General features: G+C 45.2%; 1 protein-coding gene across 1 annotated transcript in view; it reads left to right on the top strand.

Annotated features, from left to right (window-relative positions):
* hmcn1 (hemicentin 1) overlaps window positions 1-21,816 on the top strand; it is a 757,099-nt gene that overhangs the window by 453,784 nt on the left and 281,499 nt on the right. The window contains exons 42-47 of the mRNA XM_085982583.1: window positions 1,187-1,283; window positions 3,549-3,671; window positions 12,890-13,051; window positions 16,523-16,804; window positions 18,114-18,281; window positions 21,399-21,512. Coding sequence (XP_085838709.1) covers window positions 1,187-1,283; window positions 3,549-3,671; window positions 12,890-13,051; window positions 16,523-16,804; window positions 18,114-18,281; window positions 21,399-21,512 — 946 coding nt within the window. The remainder of the gene's footprint in view (window positions 1-1,186; window positions 1,284-3,548; window positions 3,672-12,889; window positions 13,052-16,522; window positions 16,805-18,113; window positions 18,282-21,398; window positions 21,513-21,816) is intronic.

Raw genomic sequence — 21,816 nt, forward strand, 5'->3', positions numbered from 1 at the left:
TCGGTCCCCTGATTGGCCTTTGAGAATGCACTCTGCTTCGATTGGCCGACATCTATGGCTCGCCTCTGAGCCACAGTCCCCTGTATTTGGATGTCCCAGGCATATCCCAACCTGCTTGTCGGGACCTCTGCCTTTGCCGAAAATGTTGGTTTTAAACTGTATAGGGCAATCCAATTTTTGGTAAAACGTGGTTGTGGATTTTCGAACCCTACATCACGCAAGAAAAATTAAAAACCTAAACATGCAAGACAAGTCTAACTAACGGCAGATGCTGTTAGCTGACCTGCTACAGCAAATTGTGGCCCATTATTGGAGTTATGGCCTTTGTTTTGGTGCATCTTCAAAGATCTTGAATGGTGTATCTGAGGTTGACTTTCTCAAAGTTAGCAGTGATGAGGCACCGTGGTAGTGAAAGCCACATAAGACATAAAGGACCATGTTTCAAGAGTGTTTTATGTTGAGTGCTAGTGCAGAAGAGCCTTTGTTGTTTTTGATATTCTGAGAAGCATGATAAAGTTTGTACTTACTGTAAATCCAGTTTGTGTACATTTATCTGCTCACTGTTCAATAAATCTGACTAGCAGTTTATAGCGTAAGTCACAGTCTGATGGCATCTTTATCATCCTCCTACCCAAAGTCAAGGAATTTACCCGAGGGCATGTGGTATATCCAGTAAACTGGAATAAAGTGACAGGGTTTCCTGTTCAACTCCTGGGCCCATTACATTTACCTAGATTTTGGTCAAGTAAGATACACTCCTGGTCAAAGGGAGCACAGGCTCACTTACGGGAGTAGTCTGCAATGCTGAACCATAGGAAGATATCCAGTGTAAAAACTGAACACTGAGTAAGGCCATTTAAAAAAATTAATTCATGCGGAACAGTGCCAACTGCACTGGGCATGCACCGTCAGACAAGGGAGAGCAGTCTCCGGTGAATTTGAGCACTCAAAATGATTCCTCCAAAATTTTCCTTAATTTCTGCACCATCATCTGTAGCAGGAGAGTCAGTCGTGATAAAAGAGGAATCAAGAAACTGGCAATGCTTAAACTTGCAATGCTTTACTACAAGATGTTGTAACATTAATGTGCTTAAATAGAACAGTCAAAATTAAAAACCAAAGTAACAGACTCTGTACATTGCATGTAAACTACTAGCTGCCTAACTTTGTTTTTCCTAACTCATAGATTGAGGCTGTTCAAGTCCTGGACACTGGTCGTTACACATGTGAAGCCACAAATGTGGCTGGTAAAATGGAAAAGAACTACAATTTAAACATTTGGGGTATGTTGACATTGCTGTTGCATAAGAATAGCTAAGAACATTTTTTTTAAATCTTCTAAATATCACTTTTGTATAACTTGCAAGTAAATATTAGTGTGCAGATTACTATTCGATTGTAATTTCTGTATTTTGCCTAACTTCTGCATAATATTTTTGTAATATCAAAAATCTCCTTCCACTGTCTGCAAAGTAGTTTTTTTGCCTGTAACCATTGACTTAAAAGAATGATTGTGGTTTGGCCTATATCGAATAACAGGCTCCCAGTAACCCTTGCCAACACATGGGGATGGCTTGAATTGAGAAAGACTGGGGTCTATTTAAGAAACTGTTTGCAAGAAGAGGCTCCCACCTACAAAAGGTTCCCGGCACAAAACCAATTTCTTGGCCATTGCACTTATTCACAAGAAAGGATCAATGTCAGACTCTGATAACTACAGACCAATAATTCTACTGCTGATTGTACTTAACTTCATATTAATGAGAAGTTACGCTCTCTCTTGTTAGAGATGGTCATTGCCTGGCACGTATGTGACACAAATGTTACTTGCCACTTATCAACCCAACCCTGGATGTTGTTCAGGTCTTGCTGCATGTGGGCATGGACTGCTTCATTTACGAGAAATTGCAAATGGTGCTGAACACTGTGCAATCATCAGCAAACACCCCCACTTCTGACCTTATGATGGAGGGAAGGTCATTGATGAAGCAGCTGAAGATGGTTGGGCTTAGGACACTGCCCTGAGGAACTCCTGCAGCGATGTCCTGAGGCTGAGATGATTGGTTGCCAACAGCTACAACCATCTTCCTTTGTGCTAGGTGTGACTCCAGCCATTGGAGCGTTTTCCCATTGGCTTCAGTTTTACTGGGGTTCCTTGATGCCACACTCGGTCAAATGCTGCCTTGATATCAAGGGCAGTAACTCTCACCTCAGCCATGCAATGAATTATATTTAGAAATGTTCATCATTTTATTGCATATGAGATTGATAGTTAAGAATGCCAATGTTGGTCAAGAGCTCAGTGACCCTATATTAGAATACTGAGATTTTATCTCTGACAAGGAGGTAAAATCCAGACTGATGGGGTAAAAGTCTAATTTTAGGATCCCAACTGAGATGGGTTATAGAACTTTTAATCCAAATTCCAATGACTGTGGTTCCACAACACAAAAGTGCTGACAGCTTGGTATTATTACTCAAAGAGGCCACAAGGATGATTTGTGTGGGAAGTTAAAAATTCAGACTAATGAAGTATAGGCTTACTCTTCTGAGTTTAGATTTCAAACACATTGTTGAAGTAATGTAACTGGGGTCTTTACTCTTGCATCTGGCTGGATGATATCTCATCCAGGAATGCTTGATCCTGACGGTGCCAAAAGCGAAGAGGCGTTCCATTTCTGACATCCTTTATCTTAAAGAGTCTAGATTTACCATCCTGGCCCGAGAATAAAAGCACATTCAGGCTGGGATTGATACAAAGAGACATACCTCAACAACCTCTTCAAGCGTACACTTGTATCCTTTCCCAGTTTCAATTTCCTGGCTTCTGTATCAGGTGATATTTATTTCTTTGCTCACATAAGAAACTGGGATATAAGTGGCATCTTTGGGGTGATGAGGCTAGTGACTGGATTAAAATGCCATACTTCAATTCATTTGCAAATCACTGGTGCTACTTTTTATAAGCTTAATGTGAAATTGACCACAGAGATAAAAAGTGGTAACAAAGGTTGGTCCTTTAATAATTTAGCTACATAGCTCTTATTTTTGGACAGTTATATCCAAAGGGATTGTTCTTAAACATGTGAAAGCAGTTGAGACACTGAGGATCATGAAATAGTTGGCTACATGCCCCCTGAAAATTGCAGTTCATGTCAGTTCAGACTAACACAATCGCTGAACACATTCCAACTGCTCTTGACTGGGACCAGTTGAAGCTACTTGTTATAAAATGGATTGAACTTCATAATGAAATTTGAAACCAGTTTTGTATTAAACTATTCAACTAATCTGAAGAAGAATCAATTCAAACCTGTCTTGAGTTTCCAGTGGGCCTGCCTGAATTTTCCAGAGAGTTTCACTTTTTATCATTTCATATCCATATGAAAGTACTTTCATATATAGGACTGGAATTGTTCACAATTAATTAGTTTTTCTAATTGTATGTATTATCCCCCACAAAGCATGTAGTTTAAAATTACAACCTGAAACATCTGTTTATGTGTAGGTGTCATGTTATGTTAACAAACTCATATTTTATTGTTTAGTTCCCCCCAGTATTCAAGGATCAAATGAACTATCCAAGCTGACAGTCATAGAAGGAAGCCTAATCAGCTTGGTTTGTGAATCCAGTGGCATTCCACCGCCTAGTCTGATGTGGAAGAAAAATGGTGAGTGACCAACATCTACTGTAAAACGTAGTTGAAAGATGTTCACTATTTATTATAATATAATATAAAGAGACATCAGATGCTGCAAAACATCAGGTCACACCCGTTTGATCCCTGAAATGCAAAAATAAAATCCTCCATCTATACCTGTAATATATTAAAACCTTACATCTGCACTTGACTCCTTGTTGTCAACTTTTTTCATTATGGATTTCTAGATCACATTAATTATAGGTTTTGCTTATGTACATTTTTCATGCTGCAATTACACTTTGCTGCTAGTAGTGGCACTGTACCATCTCCATCTCCTGCCACCCGGTCTATCACTAGTAGTGGCACTGTACCATCTCCATCTCCTGCCACCCAGTCTATCACTAGTGGTGGCACTGTACCATCTCCATCTCCTGCCACCCGGTCTATCACTAGTAGTGGCACTGTACCATCTCCATCTCCTGCCACCCGGTCTATCACTAGTAGTGGCACTGTACCATCTCCATCTCCTGCCACCCAGTCTATCACTAGTGGTGGCACTGTACCATCTCCATCTCCTGCCACCCGGTCTATCACTAGTAGTGGCACTGTACCATCTCCATCTCCTGCCACCCGGTCTATCACTAGTAGTGGCACTGTACCATCTCCATCTTGTGCCACCCGGTCTATCACTAGTAGTGGCACTGTACCATCTCCATCTCCTGCCACCCGGTCTATCACTAGTCGTGGCACTGTACCATCTCCATCTCCTGCCACCCGGTCTATCACTAGTGGTGGCACTGTACCATCCCCATCTCCTGCCACCCGGTCTATCACTAGTGGTGGCACTGTACCATCTCCATCTCCTGCCACCCAGTCTATCACTAGTGGTGGCACTGTACCATCTCCATCTCCTGCCACCCGGTCTATCACTAGTAGTGGCACTGTACCATCTCCATCTCCTGCCACCCGGTCTATCACTAGTGGTGGCACTGTACCATCTCCATCTCCTGCCACCCAGTCTATCACTAGTAGTGGCACTGTACCATCTCCATCTCCTGCCACCCGGTCTATCACTAGTAGTGGCACTGTACCATCTCCCTCTCCTGCCACCCGGTCTATCACTAGTGGTGGCACTGTACCATCTCCATCTCCTGCCACCCGGTCTATCACTAGTAGTGGCACTGTACCATCTCCATCTTGTGCCACCCGGTCTATCACTAGTAGTGGCACTGTACCATCTCCATCTCCTGCCACCCGGGTCTATCACTAGTAGTGGCACTGTACCATCTCCATCTCCTGCCACCCGGTCTATCACTAGTAGTGGCACTGTACCATCTCCATCTCCTGCCACCCGGTCTATCACTAGTAGTGGCACTGTACCATCTCCATCTCCTGCCACCCGGTCTATCACTAGTAGTGGCACTGTACCATCTCCATCTCCTGCCACCCAGTCTATCACTAGTGGTGGCACTGTACCATCTCCATCTCCTGCCACCCGGTCTATCACTAGTAGTGGCACTGTACCATCTCCATCTCCTGCCACCCGGTCTATCACTAGTGGTGGCACTGTACCATCTCCATCTCCTGCCCACCGGTCTATCACTAGTGGTGGCACTGTACCATCTCCATCTCCTGCCACCCGGTCTATCACTAGTAGTGGCACTGTACCATCTCCATCTCCTGCCACCCGGTCTATCACTAGTGGTGGCACTGTACCATCTCCATCTCCTGCCACCCGGTCTATCACTAGTAGTGGCACTGGAGCATCTCCATCTCCTGCCACCCGGTCTATCACTAGTGGTGGCACTGTACCATCTCCATCTCCTGCCACCCGGTCTATCACTAGTAGTGGCACTGTACCATCTCCATCTCCTGCCACCCGGTCTATCACTAGTAGTGGCACTGTACCATCTGCATCTCCTGCCACCCGGTCTATCACTAGTAGTGGCACTGTACCATCTCCATCTCCTGCCACCCGGTCTATCACTAGTAGTGGCACTGGAGCATCTCCATCTCCTGCCACCCGGTCTATCACTAGTGGTGGCACTGTACCATCTCCATCTCCTGCCAGCCAGTCTATCACTAGTAGTGGCACTGTACCATCTCCATCTCCTGCCACCCAGGTCTATCACTAGTGATGGCACTGTACTATCTCCATCTCCTGCCACCCAGGTCTATCACTAGTGGTGGCACTGGAGCACCTTCCTCTTAGATGCTTTTGTTTAAACATTCCCCAGCTCCCCTGTTGACATAGTTCCCAATGGCCCCTGCCGCCATGTTGCTATTCTCTAGGCAGGCCCCACTCAAAAAAAAAATGCTTCCCCATGAAATATCGGCACTGCTTCCGAGCAGAGCTCTTTGCTACTAGTTTTTAAAAAGATTGCATCACTTCCTTCTGAGTTAGAGAAGTATCTGAGAGCTGCAGCAACTTTTTTAATCATCCCGAGCCCAGAGCAGATGCGTCGAGAATGTTAACTGGTGAGTTGCTCTGCTCTCAGGATGTAGCCTGCTGCATCTTAACTCCGATCCTGCAATGCAGTATCATCCAGGGGTATTAAACCTCTGCTCAATGCTCTCTCTTCCCCCCCAGTCGCTCTCTCTCTTCCCCCCAGTCGCTCTCTCTCTTCCCCCCAGTCGCGCTCTCTCTTCCCCCCAGTCTCTCTCTCTCTTCCCCCCCAGTCGCTCTCTCTCTTCCCCCCTCCCCTCCCCCCTCCCCTCCCCCACCCCTTCCCCTTCCTCCTCCCCCCTCCCCTCCCCCCTTCCCCTACCTCCTCCCCTTCCCCCCTTCCCCTACCCCCCTCCCCTTCCCCTACCCCCCTTCCCCCTCCCCCTTCCCCCTAGTCGCTCTCTCTCTCTTCCCCCCAGCCGCTCTCTCTCTTCCCCCCAGCCGCTCTCTCTCTTCCCCCCAGCCGCTCTCTCTCTTCCCCCCAGTTGCGCTCTCTCTTCCCCCCAGTCGCGCTCTCTCTTCCCCCCCAGTCGCGCTCTCTCTTCCCCCCCAGTCGCGCTCTCTCTTCCCCCCCAGTCGCGCTTTCTCTTCCCCCCAGTCGCTCTCTCTCTTCCCCCCAGTCGCTCTCTCTCTTCCCCCCAGTCGCTCTCTCTCTTCCCCCCAGTCGCTCTCTCTCTTCCCCCCAGTCGCTCTCTCTCTTCCCCCCAGTCGCTCTCTCTCTTCCCCCCAGTCGCTCTCTCTCTTCCCCCCAGTCGCTCTCTCTCTTCCCCCCAGTCGCTCTCTCTCTTCCCCCTGGTCACTCTCTCTCTTCCAACAACAGCATGCCCTCAAAAAAGCCTCGGCACCGCCGGGCACTCCAGCTAGTCTCTATATATAAAAGCGGTTGATCTGTCTGTCTCTGTCTGTCCGGCTGCACACTCAAGTTATAGAGCGTACCTACATGTGTGTTACATCAAAAGAAAGCTTACCATTCCAGAATGGTCATCAGCGGAGTTACTTTTTGCTCAGACAAAAATTGTGCCGACGGTATCCAAAAAACGTTCAAAATTCCGCTCACTATCCGCTCATTAGCATCGAGTGGAGGCTGGTTCATTGCGTGTGCGGGCGGGCCATCCTAGAGTTGAGTGACGTGACGATTGACCAATCGTGCAGTTCAGTGACCTGACGGTTGACAATCGGTGCGTGTGTGGGCGGGCCTTATCATTCTGAACTGAGGTGAGTGTCAGCCATTTTGATTCGTAAGTTTATTTTTTTTTCCCACTTTCTGCGTGTTTCTTTTCAAATTTAGATTTCCAGCAAAAAAAAAATGTTGCTTTTAAAACACAAATTGTTTTTAAAAAAAAGTTAATTCATTTGTAAACCTTTTCTCTAACCTCTATAATTTTCCTACCTTTCACCGTTTTTGCAGGCCTGGAAGCCTGGGCCTCTGTTGCCCAGCCATGCCCAAGCTAGGCACCGCCCCTCCCGCTGGGCCCACCCCGCGAACACCGCCATCTTTGCAAAGGCTGGCGGCGCGGGACTGGACCGAGCGTAGCCATCGCTGCCATTTTGGTAAAGGCTGGCGGGGCAGGAGGGAGCCTAGCGGGAGGTGAGTTGTGGTCACCGCGGGGCTCGGGCTCAGCTGATCGGGTGCTCATCAGGGGTCGGCCCGCAACACATCGACCGGAGGAGCGGCGGCTCTCTCACTCCTCCCCCCCCCGCGGCTCGGGCGGGGGGCCGGTGCCCGGGAGGGCGGGGCTAGGGAGGCCGGTGCTCGGGAGAGCGGGAAGGGTTACCCCGGCAACCGGGCCCGGCACTCTCTCACAGCCTCAAGCCGGCTCACGCCCGTTCCCGGGGCTTGGCTCCAGCGCAGGCCCAGCCGCAATCGGCGGTCTTGAAGCCGGAGGGCGGGGGGCGGGGCTCGGGGCTCGGGCTGACCGGGGCGCTGCGCTCGGCTGGGCCATGTCAGTGCGTGGGGCGGCATGGAGCTCCGCGGAGCCATCGCCGGCAGAGGGGAGAGGGTCTGCTGGCTCCCCCCTGCTTCCCCCACCCTTCCCCCCCCACACCCTTCCCACCCCCCCTCCCCCTCCACCCCCCTCCCCCTCCACCCCACCTTCCCCTCCACCCCACCTTCCCCCCACCCCCTCCCCCCCTTCCCTTCCCCTCCCCCCTCCCCCTCCCCCCTCCCACTACCCCCCTCCCCTCCCCTCTCCCCCTTCCCCTCCCCCTTCCCACTACCCCCTCTCCCCCCTTCCCCTCCCCCCTTCCCCCACCCCCACTTCCCCCTACCCCCCCAGTCTCTCTCTTCCCCCCAGTCTCTCTCTCTCTTCCCCCCAGTCTCTCTCTCTCTTCCCCTCAGTCACTCTCTCTCTTCCCCCAGTCGCTCTCTCTCTTCCCCCCAGTCGCTCTCTCTCTTCCCCCCCAGTCGCTCTCTCTCTTCCCCCCACTCTCTCTCTCTCTCTCTTCCCCCCACTCTCTCTCTTCCCCCCACTCTCTCTCTCTCTTCCCCCCAGTCGCTCCCTCTCTTCCCCCCAGTCGCTCCCTCTCTTCCCCCCAGTCGCTCTCTCTCTTCCCCCCCAGTCGCTCTTTCTCTTCCCCCCAGTCGCTCTCTCTCTCTCTTCCAACAACAACATGCCCTCAAAAAACCCTTGGCACCGCCGGGCACTCCAGCTAGTTAAATATATAATAAGCCACTAACAGATCAAATAAGGAATTTGTTTACACAGAGAGTGGGAAGAATGTGGAACTCGCTGCCACATGCAGTGATTGAAGCAGGTAGCATTGATGCATTTAAGGAAATGCTTAATGCATACATGGGGGAGAAGAGAACAGAAGGATACAGGACAGGGTGGGAGGAAGTAATTCGAGTGGGAGGAGGCTCGTGGAGTAGAAACCGTGACATACACCCGTTGGGCCGAATGGCCTGTTCATCGCTGTAGAATTTATGTATGTAAGTTATATATCATTTCCTTATTACCATACTATACTATTCTCATCAATTTTAAGAATGATTATCTAATAAGATCTTAATGAGTGTCGGCATTCAAAAATGCGTTTTAATAGTTTAATGACGTTAAATCAAACTGCCTAGTTTTTGGCCCATCATTTACCATGATATGTCTGCAGTTGTCGATCTGTTCATCCACTCCCTCTTCGCCACCTTTGATGCCCTTATTTCCAGTAGGGCCCCATCCAATGTTCCATTTAAGCTGCATGACCGCGCAGTGCTCTGGAGGTCCTGCGCAGCCAGTTCGCCTGCTTTTAAATAGAAAACAAACACGCATGTGCGGAATTTTGAATGGGCCATTCAGTCCAAAAAAAAAATTTGAGGGATCATTGGCCCAATCTTCACTCCCTTGAGTCCAAGAGTCGCAGACTTGAGAATATTTGGCACACAACAGGTTTAGACATACATCTCCAAATCTGGCTGGAACACATCGGGTCTCACTGTCAGTCGCCACTACCAACTGTCTCCTTAAAATAGGATGCCGAGTTTGTAAACAATCTGGCTTCAACCTAGGAGGTGGATGAAGTTGCTGGCAAGGGTACGGAATTTGTGGTGGGAGCTGAAAATGATAGCGTCAGTGTTGCTTCTGTTTAACTGTAGGAAACTGCGGCTCACCTCAGACTGAATGTGAGACAAGCAGTCTGACAACACAGAGGCAGTGGAGAGGTTGAGAGGGGTGGTAGAGAGATAGAGTTGGGTGTCAGCAGTGTACAAGTGGAGTCTGACTCCATGGGCTAGAAATTCAGTCCTTTGCGCCTGCTGTTAGCGCCTCCGGGGGGGGCGCTAACAGGGCGCAAAGGGCTTATTGCCCGGGTTGGGGGAGGGGGGCAAAAAAAGCGCCTCCCAATAGATTTGGCGGGGCGTTGCTGAGGCGCTACCCGATAGCGCCGCACCCCCACCAGTAGCGCCTTGGGCCACTGCGCCCCGCGGCAGAAATTCAGCTGCACACTGCGAGGCTGCCGCGGGTGATATCTGCACCAGCCTCGCTGGTCGCGAACCGGGCCGACCTCCGCTCGCGGGGCGATATTTAAAGGGGAGGTGTGGCCATGACCTGTGCCGCCATTTTCTTTTTTTGGCCGACCTCCAGTTCGGCCCTCCGTGGTGGGCTGTGGCGTGGTCCTGGCCGCCATCGTGCAGCCCTGCACTGTGTCTCGGTGCCAGGCTGCAGCCATGGCACCATGCCACCCTGGTGGCCTAGTGTGAGCCATCGGAGGCCCTGTAGAGTGCGCAACGGCGAGGGGCATTGAAACGCGGCAGCCCGCCGCGAAGCGCTGCCGATCACGCCCCAACATCGCCTCGGTTACCACCCCAACAGGAAGTGGAGTGCCCGAGATTGCGCTCCACTTCCTGTGCGGGGCAGTAAGCCGAATTTAGCGGCTGGGGCAGTACTTCCACGCTGGGTGCTAAATGTCCGGCCTTAACTTGGTTACCGCCCCCCGAACGGGGCGTAACCGATTTTCACGCCCCATATCTTTGGAGGATGTTGCCAATGGCCAGCGTGTAGTGGAGGAGACTAAGGATGGATCCTTTGGGCGTGGAGGAAGAAGCCATTGCTGGAGATGCTATGACTTCAGTTGGAGAAGTAAGAGTGGAACCAAGCGAGGGCAGTTCCACTGAGCTGGACAACAGAGAAGAGGCAATGGAGGAGGGTGGTGTGGTCAGCCTGTCAAAGACTACAGTCACAGAGAATGCCATTTGTGACTGAATGAAGCTGTTTCAATGCTGTGTCAGGGACAAAAACCAATTGGAGGGATTCAAACATGGAGTTGAGGGAAAGTTGGGCGGGGACTTCGTGTGAGTTAGAACACGGGCAGCACCTTCAAAGACTTTGGAGAAGAAAGGGAGATTGTAAATGGGGTAGTAGTTTTCAAGGACAGAGTGTTTGAGAGAGGGCTTTGTTGGGGAGGAAGGTGATGATTGTAATTTTGAAAGGGAGGGAAACAATACCTGAGAAGAGGGAACCATTTACAATATCAGCTAGCATGGGGGCTAGGAAGAGAAGTTGGGTAGTCAGCAGTTTCGGGAATGTATGTATTGTGATGCATAAGGCATCATAGCACAGACTGGATAGGCCAGTTGGTCTTTTCCTCTCCGTCATTTTCCATTTGTTCATAAGTTACATTCCCGAAGAAATGTTATACTATGTTGTTAACTTAAATATCCAAAACATGCAAATTTCAAAGCAACCAATATGAACTTGGAGCAAATGCACCCATTTCTCTCATTTGGTGTGCTCAGGTTGGTATGCAGTAATTATTGTTTTTATTATAAATATAGTTTGAACAAATGTTTTCAAATATACACAAAATCTCCGTTCCCTAGCCACTGATGCCATCCCTCTCCTGAACATCTGTCTGAGGCTGAACCACACTGTTCACAACCTTGGTGTCATATTTGACTGTGAAATGAGCTTCCGACCACACATCCGCGGCATAACTAAGACTGCCTATTTCCACTTCTGTAACATTGCTTGTCTCCGCCCCTGCCTCAGCTCATCCGCTGCTGAAACCCTCATCCATGCCTTTGTTACCTCTAGACTTGACTATTCCAGCGCACTCCTGGATGGCCTCCCACGTTCTACCCTAAGTAAACTTGAGGTCATCTAAAACTCGGCTGCCCGTGTCCTAACTCACACCAAGTCCCATTCACCCATCACCCTTGTGCTCACTGACCTACATTGGCTCCCAGTTAAGCAATGCCTCAGTTTTAAAATTCTCATCCCTGTTTTCAAATCCCTCCATGGCTTTGCCCCTCCCCATCTCTGTAATCTCCTCCAGCCCCACAACCTCTCCTTCCTCCTTTAAGACGCTCTTTAAAACCTACCTCTTTGACTAGGCTTTTGGTCATCTGCCCTAATTTCTCCTTATGTGGCTCGGTGTCAATTTTTTGTCTTATAACACTCCTGTGCAGCACCTTGGGACATTTAACTATGTTAAAGGAGCTATATAAATACAAATTGTTCTTGTTGTTGTTGTTGTTTAGTGGGAATGGGGTCCAGGGAAACAAGTTGAAGACTTAACTTTGGTTTGTACTTAAACTAATTTTAGCATGCATGACTTGACAATGATCCATACATTGTGATCATTATTGAAGTGCCCATATTGGCTGAGACTGAATATTTGGACCTGGCAATATGATACCTCTTTGATCACTGGTTCGAATCCGAGAGTAAGCCAACACTCAAATCTGCTTATCAGTTTGTGGAATTACTTTGTTCAAGTCTCAGTTGCATCTCCAAAGAGGATTTCCTATCACTGCTACACCTAGCTTTCTGAAAATAGAAGCTATTCATATGATATTGATTAAATATTTATTAAGTTTTTTGTTGATAACTAGTAGTGAAATGTTATTGCTGCACTGAACATTTCCGTTTATAATATTGACAAACTGTCCAATTTGGCATATTTGATCCTTTCTATTTTGCCTAATTGGAATATCAGGTATAGAATGGATGTATTACTATATGCTTTCATCATTATTTTAAAAAATATTCTTCCTACTTTGTTCTTTAGTTACATGATCCCAGTTGTTCTACCCTCTCTATGTATTAATGACTGACAATAGAATATTCAAGAGGTTATATATTGCATCAAGAAGACATAATTCAAAGGGTGAGGGGTAGGAAACTGTAGATCTTCTAAAATTCTTCTCATTTATGGCTTATTAAACCTGCAACCATGTGGCTTTCAGGGAAGTGCTCGATTGCTGTTATGGAGTAATGAAGCCATTATATATTATGATTACATTTCTACAAAATCTTGCTATAGTGTTTTTCATAGAATCTATCTTGTTACTTATTACTTTTATTTGCAGGTTCCCCATTGCTGAATGACCATACTGGACAAGTCCGTGTTGTCTCTGGTGGGCGACAGTTGCAGATCTCAAATGCTAAAACATCTGACAGTGCATCCTACACTTGTGTGGCATCTAATGTTGCTGGAAATAGCATGAAGGAATACACATTGGAAGTCTATGGTACGTAACAGAACTTTTCCTTAACTGAATTCTTTCTGAATATAATTCACCTTTATCCTGTTACTAACGATGCACCAGTTAGTATATGAGGATATATTGTCATTATTCATTATCTTCACTAAAGTAAGTTGTAAAACAGCAAATCAAACTGATATAACAACAGAAAATGTTGGAAACACTCAGCAGGCCAGGCAGCATCCATGGAGAGAGAAACAGAGAAACTCTGTTTCTCTCTCCACGGATGCCCCCTGGCCTTTCTGTTGTTATTTCAGATTTCCAGCATCCGCAGTATTTTGCTATTGAATCAAACTGATATATTTGAATAATATTGGAAAAGTGATGAGCAAGACAGTCTGTGATTTTGACAGAAGACAGCACATCTACTTATTCTCACTTATCAGTAGATTATGAGGGTCTTTTTAGAAGACTGTGGGCTACTAAAATGTGATTGTTAATGTTTCCTATTGACATTTCCTAAATCACCTGTTGACATATACCTAACAGAAGTATAGTGCCTGAAAAATGGATGGGAAACATTCACATATGAATGAAACTAGAGCTCTGTCTCATCCACAAATATTAAGTGGAGACATCTGTATTATTCATTGAGAGTCGTTTGGCAGTGAGCAAGTAGTTTAGACATTTTATTAGCTCAGCTTCCTACCGTGGAAACAATTGACGTTTTGTGTTTCTTGGTAAACATACCTCTCGTCACCGGAACACTCGAATGGTTTATAAAGCCTTGGAATCATTTGGGGATAGAAATGGTACAACATTTCATTATTCTGATCCAAGTTTAAATCCAAGCGAGACAAACTAAAGTTTCTTTTCTCTGACAAATGTCTGTTCTTCTACCTTTATTCCATTTGTGAAGCACCTTAGAATGTTTTTTACATTAAAAGTGTAATCTTCTTCTTGTAGCAGTGGTATATAGGGACCTAAGTAAATTAGTTAGGGTAGTCACAATCCAGTTAGCATCAGATGGAAATAAAAATATCTATAATTTGACATTAATTTGTGGACGATCCCCTAATGGCCCAATCTTACACTAAGGCATATGGATCAGAAAGCTGCAGGTTCAATCCCTGGTGTGTGCTGAGTTACCTGATTTCAGCATGGACAGCAGTCCAGGCATTTGAATTGACCTCCGTGTACCTGGGCTAACTAGGGGGTAAAGTCAGACGTATTTCCCATTAGTGATCATTGTACAATAGCTCCTATTGTGAGTAGTAAAAGAGGGAAAGAAGGACAGGATATATTTACTCTACTGCAAATAGAACCAATCCATGGTTAAATAGCCTGGCTGATATCTGAAGAATTAGGCGGAAAAATTTGGTTGCTTTGCACCTCCTGTTAGCGCCCTAAGAGGGTGCTAATGGGGCGCAAAGCAACTAGTGCCCGGGCGCAGCGATGTTTGCGCCACTCGCGAAATTGACCGGACATTTTGTGGGGGTGCTAAACACTACCGCCACGATCTCCTGCGCCCGCAGATCATGATGTCAGTCGAGCATGCAATGCCCCGGTAGCGCCCCGGACCGGATATTGAGAGCCACTAGCAACGACAGGTTGAGGGGAACATTTTGCAGTCAGGAAGGGACTGGGGGAGTGCTATTTAAAGGCGGCCACTTCCTGCCTTTTTTTTGTCGGCGACATTTTTGCACCACGCATTCTGAGAGAGAGACTTCTGGAGAGATTCAACGCTGTGTGAAGGAGTTTTGGGTACTGAGCAGCACTTTGCAGGTTCATTTTGATTTGACCTTCCTTGCATCGATTTAGAAGAGACTCTGGGGGCTGCACTCAGCTCTTTCCCTGGGCCTCTCCATTGGTCTTTCCAGCAGAATTAATGTACAGGTCTCTCCAGGCCGAGATTCAAGGCTGCAATGAGCAGGATGTGGATGGAAAGTAAGATCAACCCTCCCCTTTAAGAACTGGCCGGCGCCAGTGTGTCTGTGTTCTGTTGCTGACTGACACCACATGAGCTTCGCCAGCGCTCTGAGGTAGTGCCTCGCTCCTCGGCCTTAGCGCCTTAAGAGAGGTGTGTAGCGCCTGATTTAGCGCTCCAATCACCTCCAGGGGTGATAAAAGCCAAGTTTGCAGTCGGAGGCGATAATTAGCACCAGGCGCTAAACTTTGCGCTTGGCCGATAATTGCGCCCGAAACGGGGCGATGCTGAATTTTTCCCCCTAAGTATTACTGGATGAGGCAGAGGGAAAGTAGAAAGAAAGAGATGTTTGTGGTTTCTATTGGTGTTCAGAGGAGAAATATTCAGTTTCCTTGTATTATCAACTTGATCTTGATAAGTGTACAAGCATCTGAAAAAATATAATAAATAAAGTTTGGCACCTTCCCAATAAAAGTAAGGATAAGTGCCTATTCTGAAAAGGAGAAACAATTGAAGCAATCTCTTCTAATTGCAGTAGAGTAAATATGTCCTGTCCTTTTTTCCCTCTTTTTCTGCTCACAATTTGCAAAACAAATTCTAATGTTTGTGATTCACATGTGTGAATCAATAAAATAACCACAAATCAGGGGGATTCACGGGTGAATTGTAATTGTCATAGTAGCAGTCTCATTATATTCAGAAAGAATTCAGTCCTGGTTATTGTTACTTTTCACACATTTCATACACATTTATACTTTTTTGTTACCTTAGTCATAGCTGTATTCGCTACTAATTAGCAGTTTATAACTATTTTAAACTATTTATACTATAGATGTTTGGCAGATAAAAGGAAACTTAAATTAAAATTTCACATTCACAATTAATATTTGTGAATTATTGTAACTAGTTTCACCCATGCCTGCACATGTTTCATCACAATTTGGATGACAGGGTGGTTCTATTTTCTCCTTGGTGATCAGAGCAATGCTTCTTCAAACGGGCACTTGGGGTAAGGGGGTGGGGAAGGGACAGAATTGCCTATTACAGGCTCAAATAAGATGCAATTATATAGTTGATCACAAAGCTTTGGAAACATTTAGCTTTGTGACTGGCTAGTACTTCAAAAATATGTAACAGTTTATCCAAAATCAATTTTGCATTATAGAGTGAAGCAGAATATTGAAAATCATTGTGTTAATAGTAATTTTTTAATAATGGTGGTCTGTGCTGAGCTATAAAAGACAGAAGAAACTGACAGATCCCTGAAACAATAGGGTACAGAGGGATTAGAGCTTGGTGATATCAAATTTGTCAGTGTGAATTTAATGAGTTAAACTAGATGGGCTTTTCTACTCTCACCTGCCTTGCTCTATTATTTTGTAGTTAGTATAACAAAAACGCAATTGTACACATGTTCTGTAGGCTTTTCACTCTCTTCCCCCTTGAAGGGCAGTACTTTTCTGTTGTAGCTAATTAAAATACTCCAGAAGGAAAAGTTGATTTACATTATACAGTTGCAACAATCATAAAGTTTTTTTTACTTCAGTGTAATTTTTTTCCATTGTTTAACTTTTTATTTTATTTAACAGTCCGACCAACTACTAGTGATAGTGGGAGTCGCCTGACTGAAGTCACTGTTATTCAAGGGAGTGACGTTACCTTAGAGTGCAAGGCCCAGGGGATTCCTCGTCCTGCACTGACATGGCTGAAAGATGGCCGCCCTCTTGTGAATGGCAGAGGAGTGATCATCCTGAATAATGGACAGCTGCTGCAGGTTAAGAATGCACAGGTTTTTGACACTGGGCGATACATGTGTGTGGCTGTGAATGTAGCAGGACAGGTTGATAAGAAATATGACCTCAACATACATGGTAAGTAGTAGTATAATTAATCTACTGGTTAAACTTAAATGGTCCTGTGCTCTGTACTCATAAGATATACCAATGCTTGCTTACAGCTCACCATTAGGGAAAGCAATAGCCTGGATCCCTGCTTATTATTCTATTTTAGCTGTTTTCCTGCATGGTCATATCACTGGTGATGAAATTTAGCAGTACAAAATCCTTAAATCAATATTTCTAATTTTTTTCAAAAAAATTCCCAGTGGCTTTACCTTCAAAAATCAGTACTTATATTTAACCAATTACAGTAGTTCTTAGCAGCCTGAAAGGATCAATGACAGCGATGGTCTAGACCTTTTATTAGTAGATAATTGTCTCTCGAATTGGGACACCTAGCAACTCTAAATTCTCCCCTATTTTGCCAATATTTGCAAATAAAATCCAGTATAGCTTGTGTGGTGAGGAGTGAAGTCAGCGCTTTTCTGTTCAGAAAAAGGACCAAATTAGGCGACGGGCAAGGTGAAAGGAACTTAATGTTTCTACAGCATAAGAATGAGCTCAGAAAACGAAGGTCTGACATGCTGCTGCTGCTGGGACTTGGAGATGAAATTGGAACCACTGGGCAGTGTACATCTGGCTGAGATTTGCCCAAGTACTAGATGAACAGGGACAAATACTCGGGTTAGAATTCAGAGAATTTTGCTGATTGTAATGAGAAGAATCAAATACAAAGCTTTTTATTGTGGACTTTCATTTACATGTCCACATGTGTAACAGCTGACCAAATTCAAACATTTCTCTGGGTAGAATGTGATCATTATATGGTGAATTCCCAATCTTGCTCATGCTGTCAACAGAGAGAGACAGAGTGGAGATCAAACACTTTGCTATAATCAAGGAGAGGAAATTGGAGGGAGTCATCCTCGACTGCTCCCATGCACAGCATAATTATTAGTTTAGAGCATCATTGACCAAGCCTCTTTCACAGGAAATCTGTTTGTGTGGCAGGGAGATCTGAAGAAAGGAAAACATGAAAAAAATGGGGAAATCGTTATGACTCATTTGCTTAGGAATAATGAATTACCTATCGACATCAGTTCGGCCCTGATCTTCACTACATACTAGTTATTAGTCCAATCTGTTCCAATGCATTCAACTTTTAAGGATGTTTGAATAAAGAGTGGAAACCTTCATTGTTGATTAGTAATATGATTTACTTTAAAGCATGTTTATATGGATAGGATTTTGGTTCCATTATGATTAACAGTCTCTTAATTGCAAAAATATAATTAACTACCAATTTATTTCCATCACTTGATTTTCACATCTTTTCTCTTAGTGCCACCAAGTATTAGTGGAGCCCTGGGAGTGCCAGAGAATGTCAGTGTCGTGGTTAAGAATCCTGTTGTATTGACCTGCGAAGCCTCAGGCATCCCTCTTCCATCGATCACCTGGTTGAAGGATGGACAGCCAATCGGCCTGAGTAATGCTTTGAGAATACTCTCAGGTAAGCATAATACCAGTGACCATTATTTACATTTGTATGCTTTTACAAAAGATTATATACAAAACTGATGCAAGTGATTACTGCGGCCATGCACAATAACTGGAACCTTCAACAATCTATTATTCTACATAAAAATATGAAGGACAGATTGAGAAAAGGCCATTCAACCTATTAAGCTTGCTCCTTGCACAGACTATGTTCAATATATCCTGCCAGTTGACTTTATTCCCCCCAGTTGATGATCTGAATGCAAGGGCTGTATAAATATTCCCTGGTCCCCAAAGATAATCAAGCAAAATTATTCATCCATCCTCGCATCTCCAGTATTCAACTCTGCCCTGCTGCTTCCTTCCTCATCCCTCGGCCCATTATAGAAACTTTGATCATCTGAAGTCTATACTTATCACTTTACAACCACCCATTACAACCAGATATTTATCCAGCTTCTCATTGAAGAAGTTAATTAACTCAGTCTGAACTGCTACACTGAGAGTCTGTTGCACAAATCCACTGTTCTTAGGGGAAAAAAATCTTTTAATCTCTGGTCTCAATACAAGTTTAGTCATTTTAATCTCTTTTCCTCTAATTACATCTCGATCATCAATGGCTCTCAACATTTTAAATCAATCTTCATTTCTCCACCGGAAAAAAAGTAATCTCTGCAAGTGCCTCCTCATAACTTAGAGCCCCAAATCCAGAAGAATTGTTGGTCGCTCTATTCTGAACCTTTTCCAATGCATCAATGACCCAGAATTTGCTGAAAAAATAACAGTGTCTGAAGGACGCATGCCATTATTAACACGCAATTCTTCCACCAACTTGTGATGAGGAAGAGAAACTCCATAAATTGCTGATCGCCACAAGCTGCTGGCTGATTTGCGTCACTCTGCTGTTAGCCTCATGAAAATGGCATCCCGCCCTAAACCTCCTCGTGATTTTCATGAAGTTGCTGTATTTGCATATTAATTTCCCATTAAACTCTCCACAGAAAGTTAAGTTTAGTAATTAACAGTGCAACGTGATAATTCTTAATGATTGCCAATCAACCTCTCTTGCCCAGCAAGTGAACAATTAAAAGTGTGGAGTTTCATTCCTTCAGGTTGTTAATTGTTGTTGGAGATTTAAAAAATGTAAGGGGTACCTTCACCAAGGCACTAATTTTAGCGCCCCAAAAAACTTAGCGCCCCCGCAGCCGATTTTCCCAGGTAGTGCCCCGAGAGGGAGGAGGGGCACTACTGGAGGCGCCCCGCGTCCCTCTTAGGGCGCTGTGAGCCAATATCGCGACGCTACAGGCTGCAGCACTATGCGCTGTGGCACGTCGCGCTGCAGTACTGCAGGCCTTCCTCCCCTTCTTAAAGGGGAGGGGCCTAGCACAGCGTATCCCGGTGCCCAGCTGGGCCGCCAGGGATCGGGAGTGCCGGCAAATGAAGAGCAGCCGGCACCCTGCGGGGGGGGGCTTCACGGGGGCCGGGGACAATAACGGAGGCAGGTGCTGGCAGGCAGCAAGCAACAAAAATGGCTGCCCGCCACCTCCCCCTTAACTAGCACCACCCCGGCCGCAGGTAGGCCCCCCTGACCCCGGTGGACATAGCGTCCGGTGGTAAGCCTGAGGGCACCACCAATATTACAGTCGGGACGCTGCGCACGGTGATGACATCATCGCCGGCAGCGCTAACGAGAGGCGCAAATCAACCAAATTTAGCCCCCTAAAATTTTTTATTAAAATTTTTTTTTTACATTTTCTTTCTGTCTCTTTCTCTCTCCATCCAATCTCTTTTTCTCTCTTTATTTCTCTTTATGTACCTGATTTGACATTAAATTCACACACTCTAATTTACCCTCCTTCTCAGTCCTTCATCTGTTTATTTCTCAATCCTTTAATCTCATTGGATACACTGTTTGTCCCATTATTTACCAAGGTCCCAGATGCCCTGTTGCCCTCACTGCACCGTTATCAGCTTGCACTTCTAACAACTTTGTGGGCAAAAAATTAAAAAAACCTAAGCATGCATGAACAAGTCTAACTACTGGAGCACACCGCGAGATGCCCCGCTTCAGCAAAATCTGGGACAATATCTTTTTTGCATCTGTCCTGTTTGCTTCAAGAGCCACACATGACCATGCAATGCACCGACCTTTCTGTGCATGTACATTTTAGGGAGTGGTTCTACAGTCCTCGTTCAGCTTTGATGTAAATACTACAGATCTTGATCGGTCTTAAGATCACACCAATGATCGACAATACAGCCACTGTGAACACGCCAAAGCTGTTAGTATGGCAAAACCACATTTAGTTATGTATGTAGCTTTAAACCCTAGAGTTGATTTCAAATACTGAGATAAAAATTAATTGAGCAATTCTGTTTACATTCATCCTCATGGTTGGCATCAATCCACTAATTGAATAGATCTTTTTTGCATGCACTAGAAGACAGATGACAACAAAGCAGCATTACTTTTCTTCTGCCTGTGTTACTAAATGATTCTATTGCTATGGCATGAGCAAACCATTTATTTTGTGTACAGTAGAGGAATATCTGCACAAAGCCCACCTCTGGAGGGCTGCTCCACTACACCAGCATATCTCCCAAGTGCTCAGTCCAGAACTACTTTTTGCTGCCAGACTTGCCTGTAAATTCAGCCTCTGCTGGATTAACTCCAGCACAAATTTCGTGTAAAATGAGCCCACCGAGTTTTGTGAAACGTCCATGGAGAAAATATGAAGCACATAAGATGTTACAGATAATTAATTGACAACAAAGCCAAACCCCACTTGTTGATCCAGACAGCTATTTAAACAATAGCAGACAGATGTGGCTGTGTTTAGTGATGGTGACTTTGTGTCTGTCCTATTTATAGTATAAATGATTCATTATTTGTGTAAAGCAAATCATTTTAGTACTGTGTTCCTTTGTGATTACGTGTCATAGAATTTAACTGCATATTGGGGTTAACTAAAATAATTACATTCCTAAATAACAATGTAGTCGGTTGCTACTTTGACCCCAATTGGACTTTGTGAGAAGCTGTACAAACATTGCGTTGTATTTCAGTTATTTTTGTGTCCTTTTTTAATTACCTACCTTATGTAACATTTGAACTCTTATTTTCCCACAGGAGGTCGCATTCTACGCTTGATACATGCAGCAGTGGAGGATTCTGGGAGATACTCTTGTGTAGTCACAAATGCTGCAGGAGAAGACAGCAAAAGCTTTGACCTTGATATCTTAGGTATATAATGAGAACAGAAATATTCCATTTCCACAGCACAGTGATGGAACAAAGTCATGATCACACTGTCGAACCATTCTGTAACTATATACACTTAACAGGCCTTGTTATTGTCTTGTAGTTGTCTTCACATAAAAGCTTTGATATCAAGGTCTCATTTTTGAAACCGCGTAGAAATATTTTTTTTAAAGGCTCTTATTTTTCATTATCACCTTTTGATAGTTCCAAATAAGCTGAACAATTAACACTAAAGTAATATAATCAAACAGAGAGCACGACCACCAGGATCCCTTTCTAAAAATCA

This window comes from Somniosus microcephalus, chromosome 3 (assembly GCF_052327205.1).
Source record: "Somniosus microcephalus isolate GS21.2 chromosome 3, FLI_Smic_1.0, whole genome shotgun sequence".
Lineage (NCBI taxonomy): Eukaryota > Metazoa > Chordata > Chondrichthyes > Squaliformes > Somniosidae > Somniosus > Somniosus microcephalus.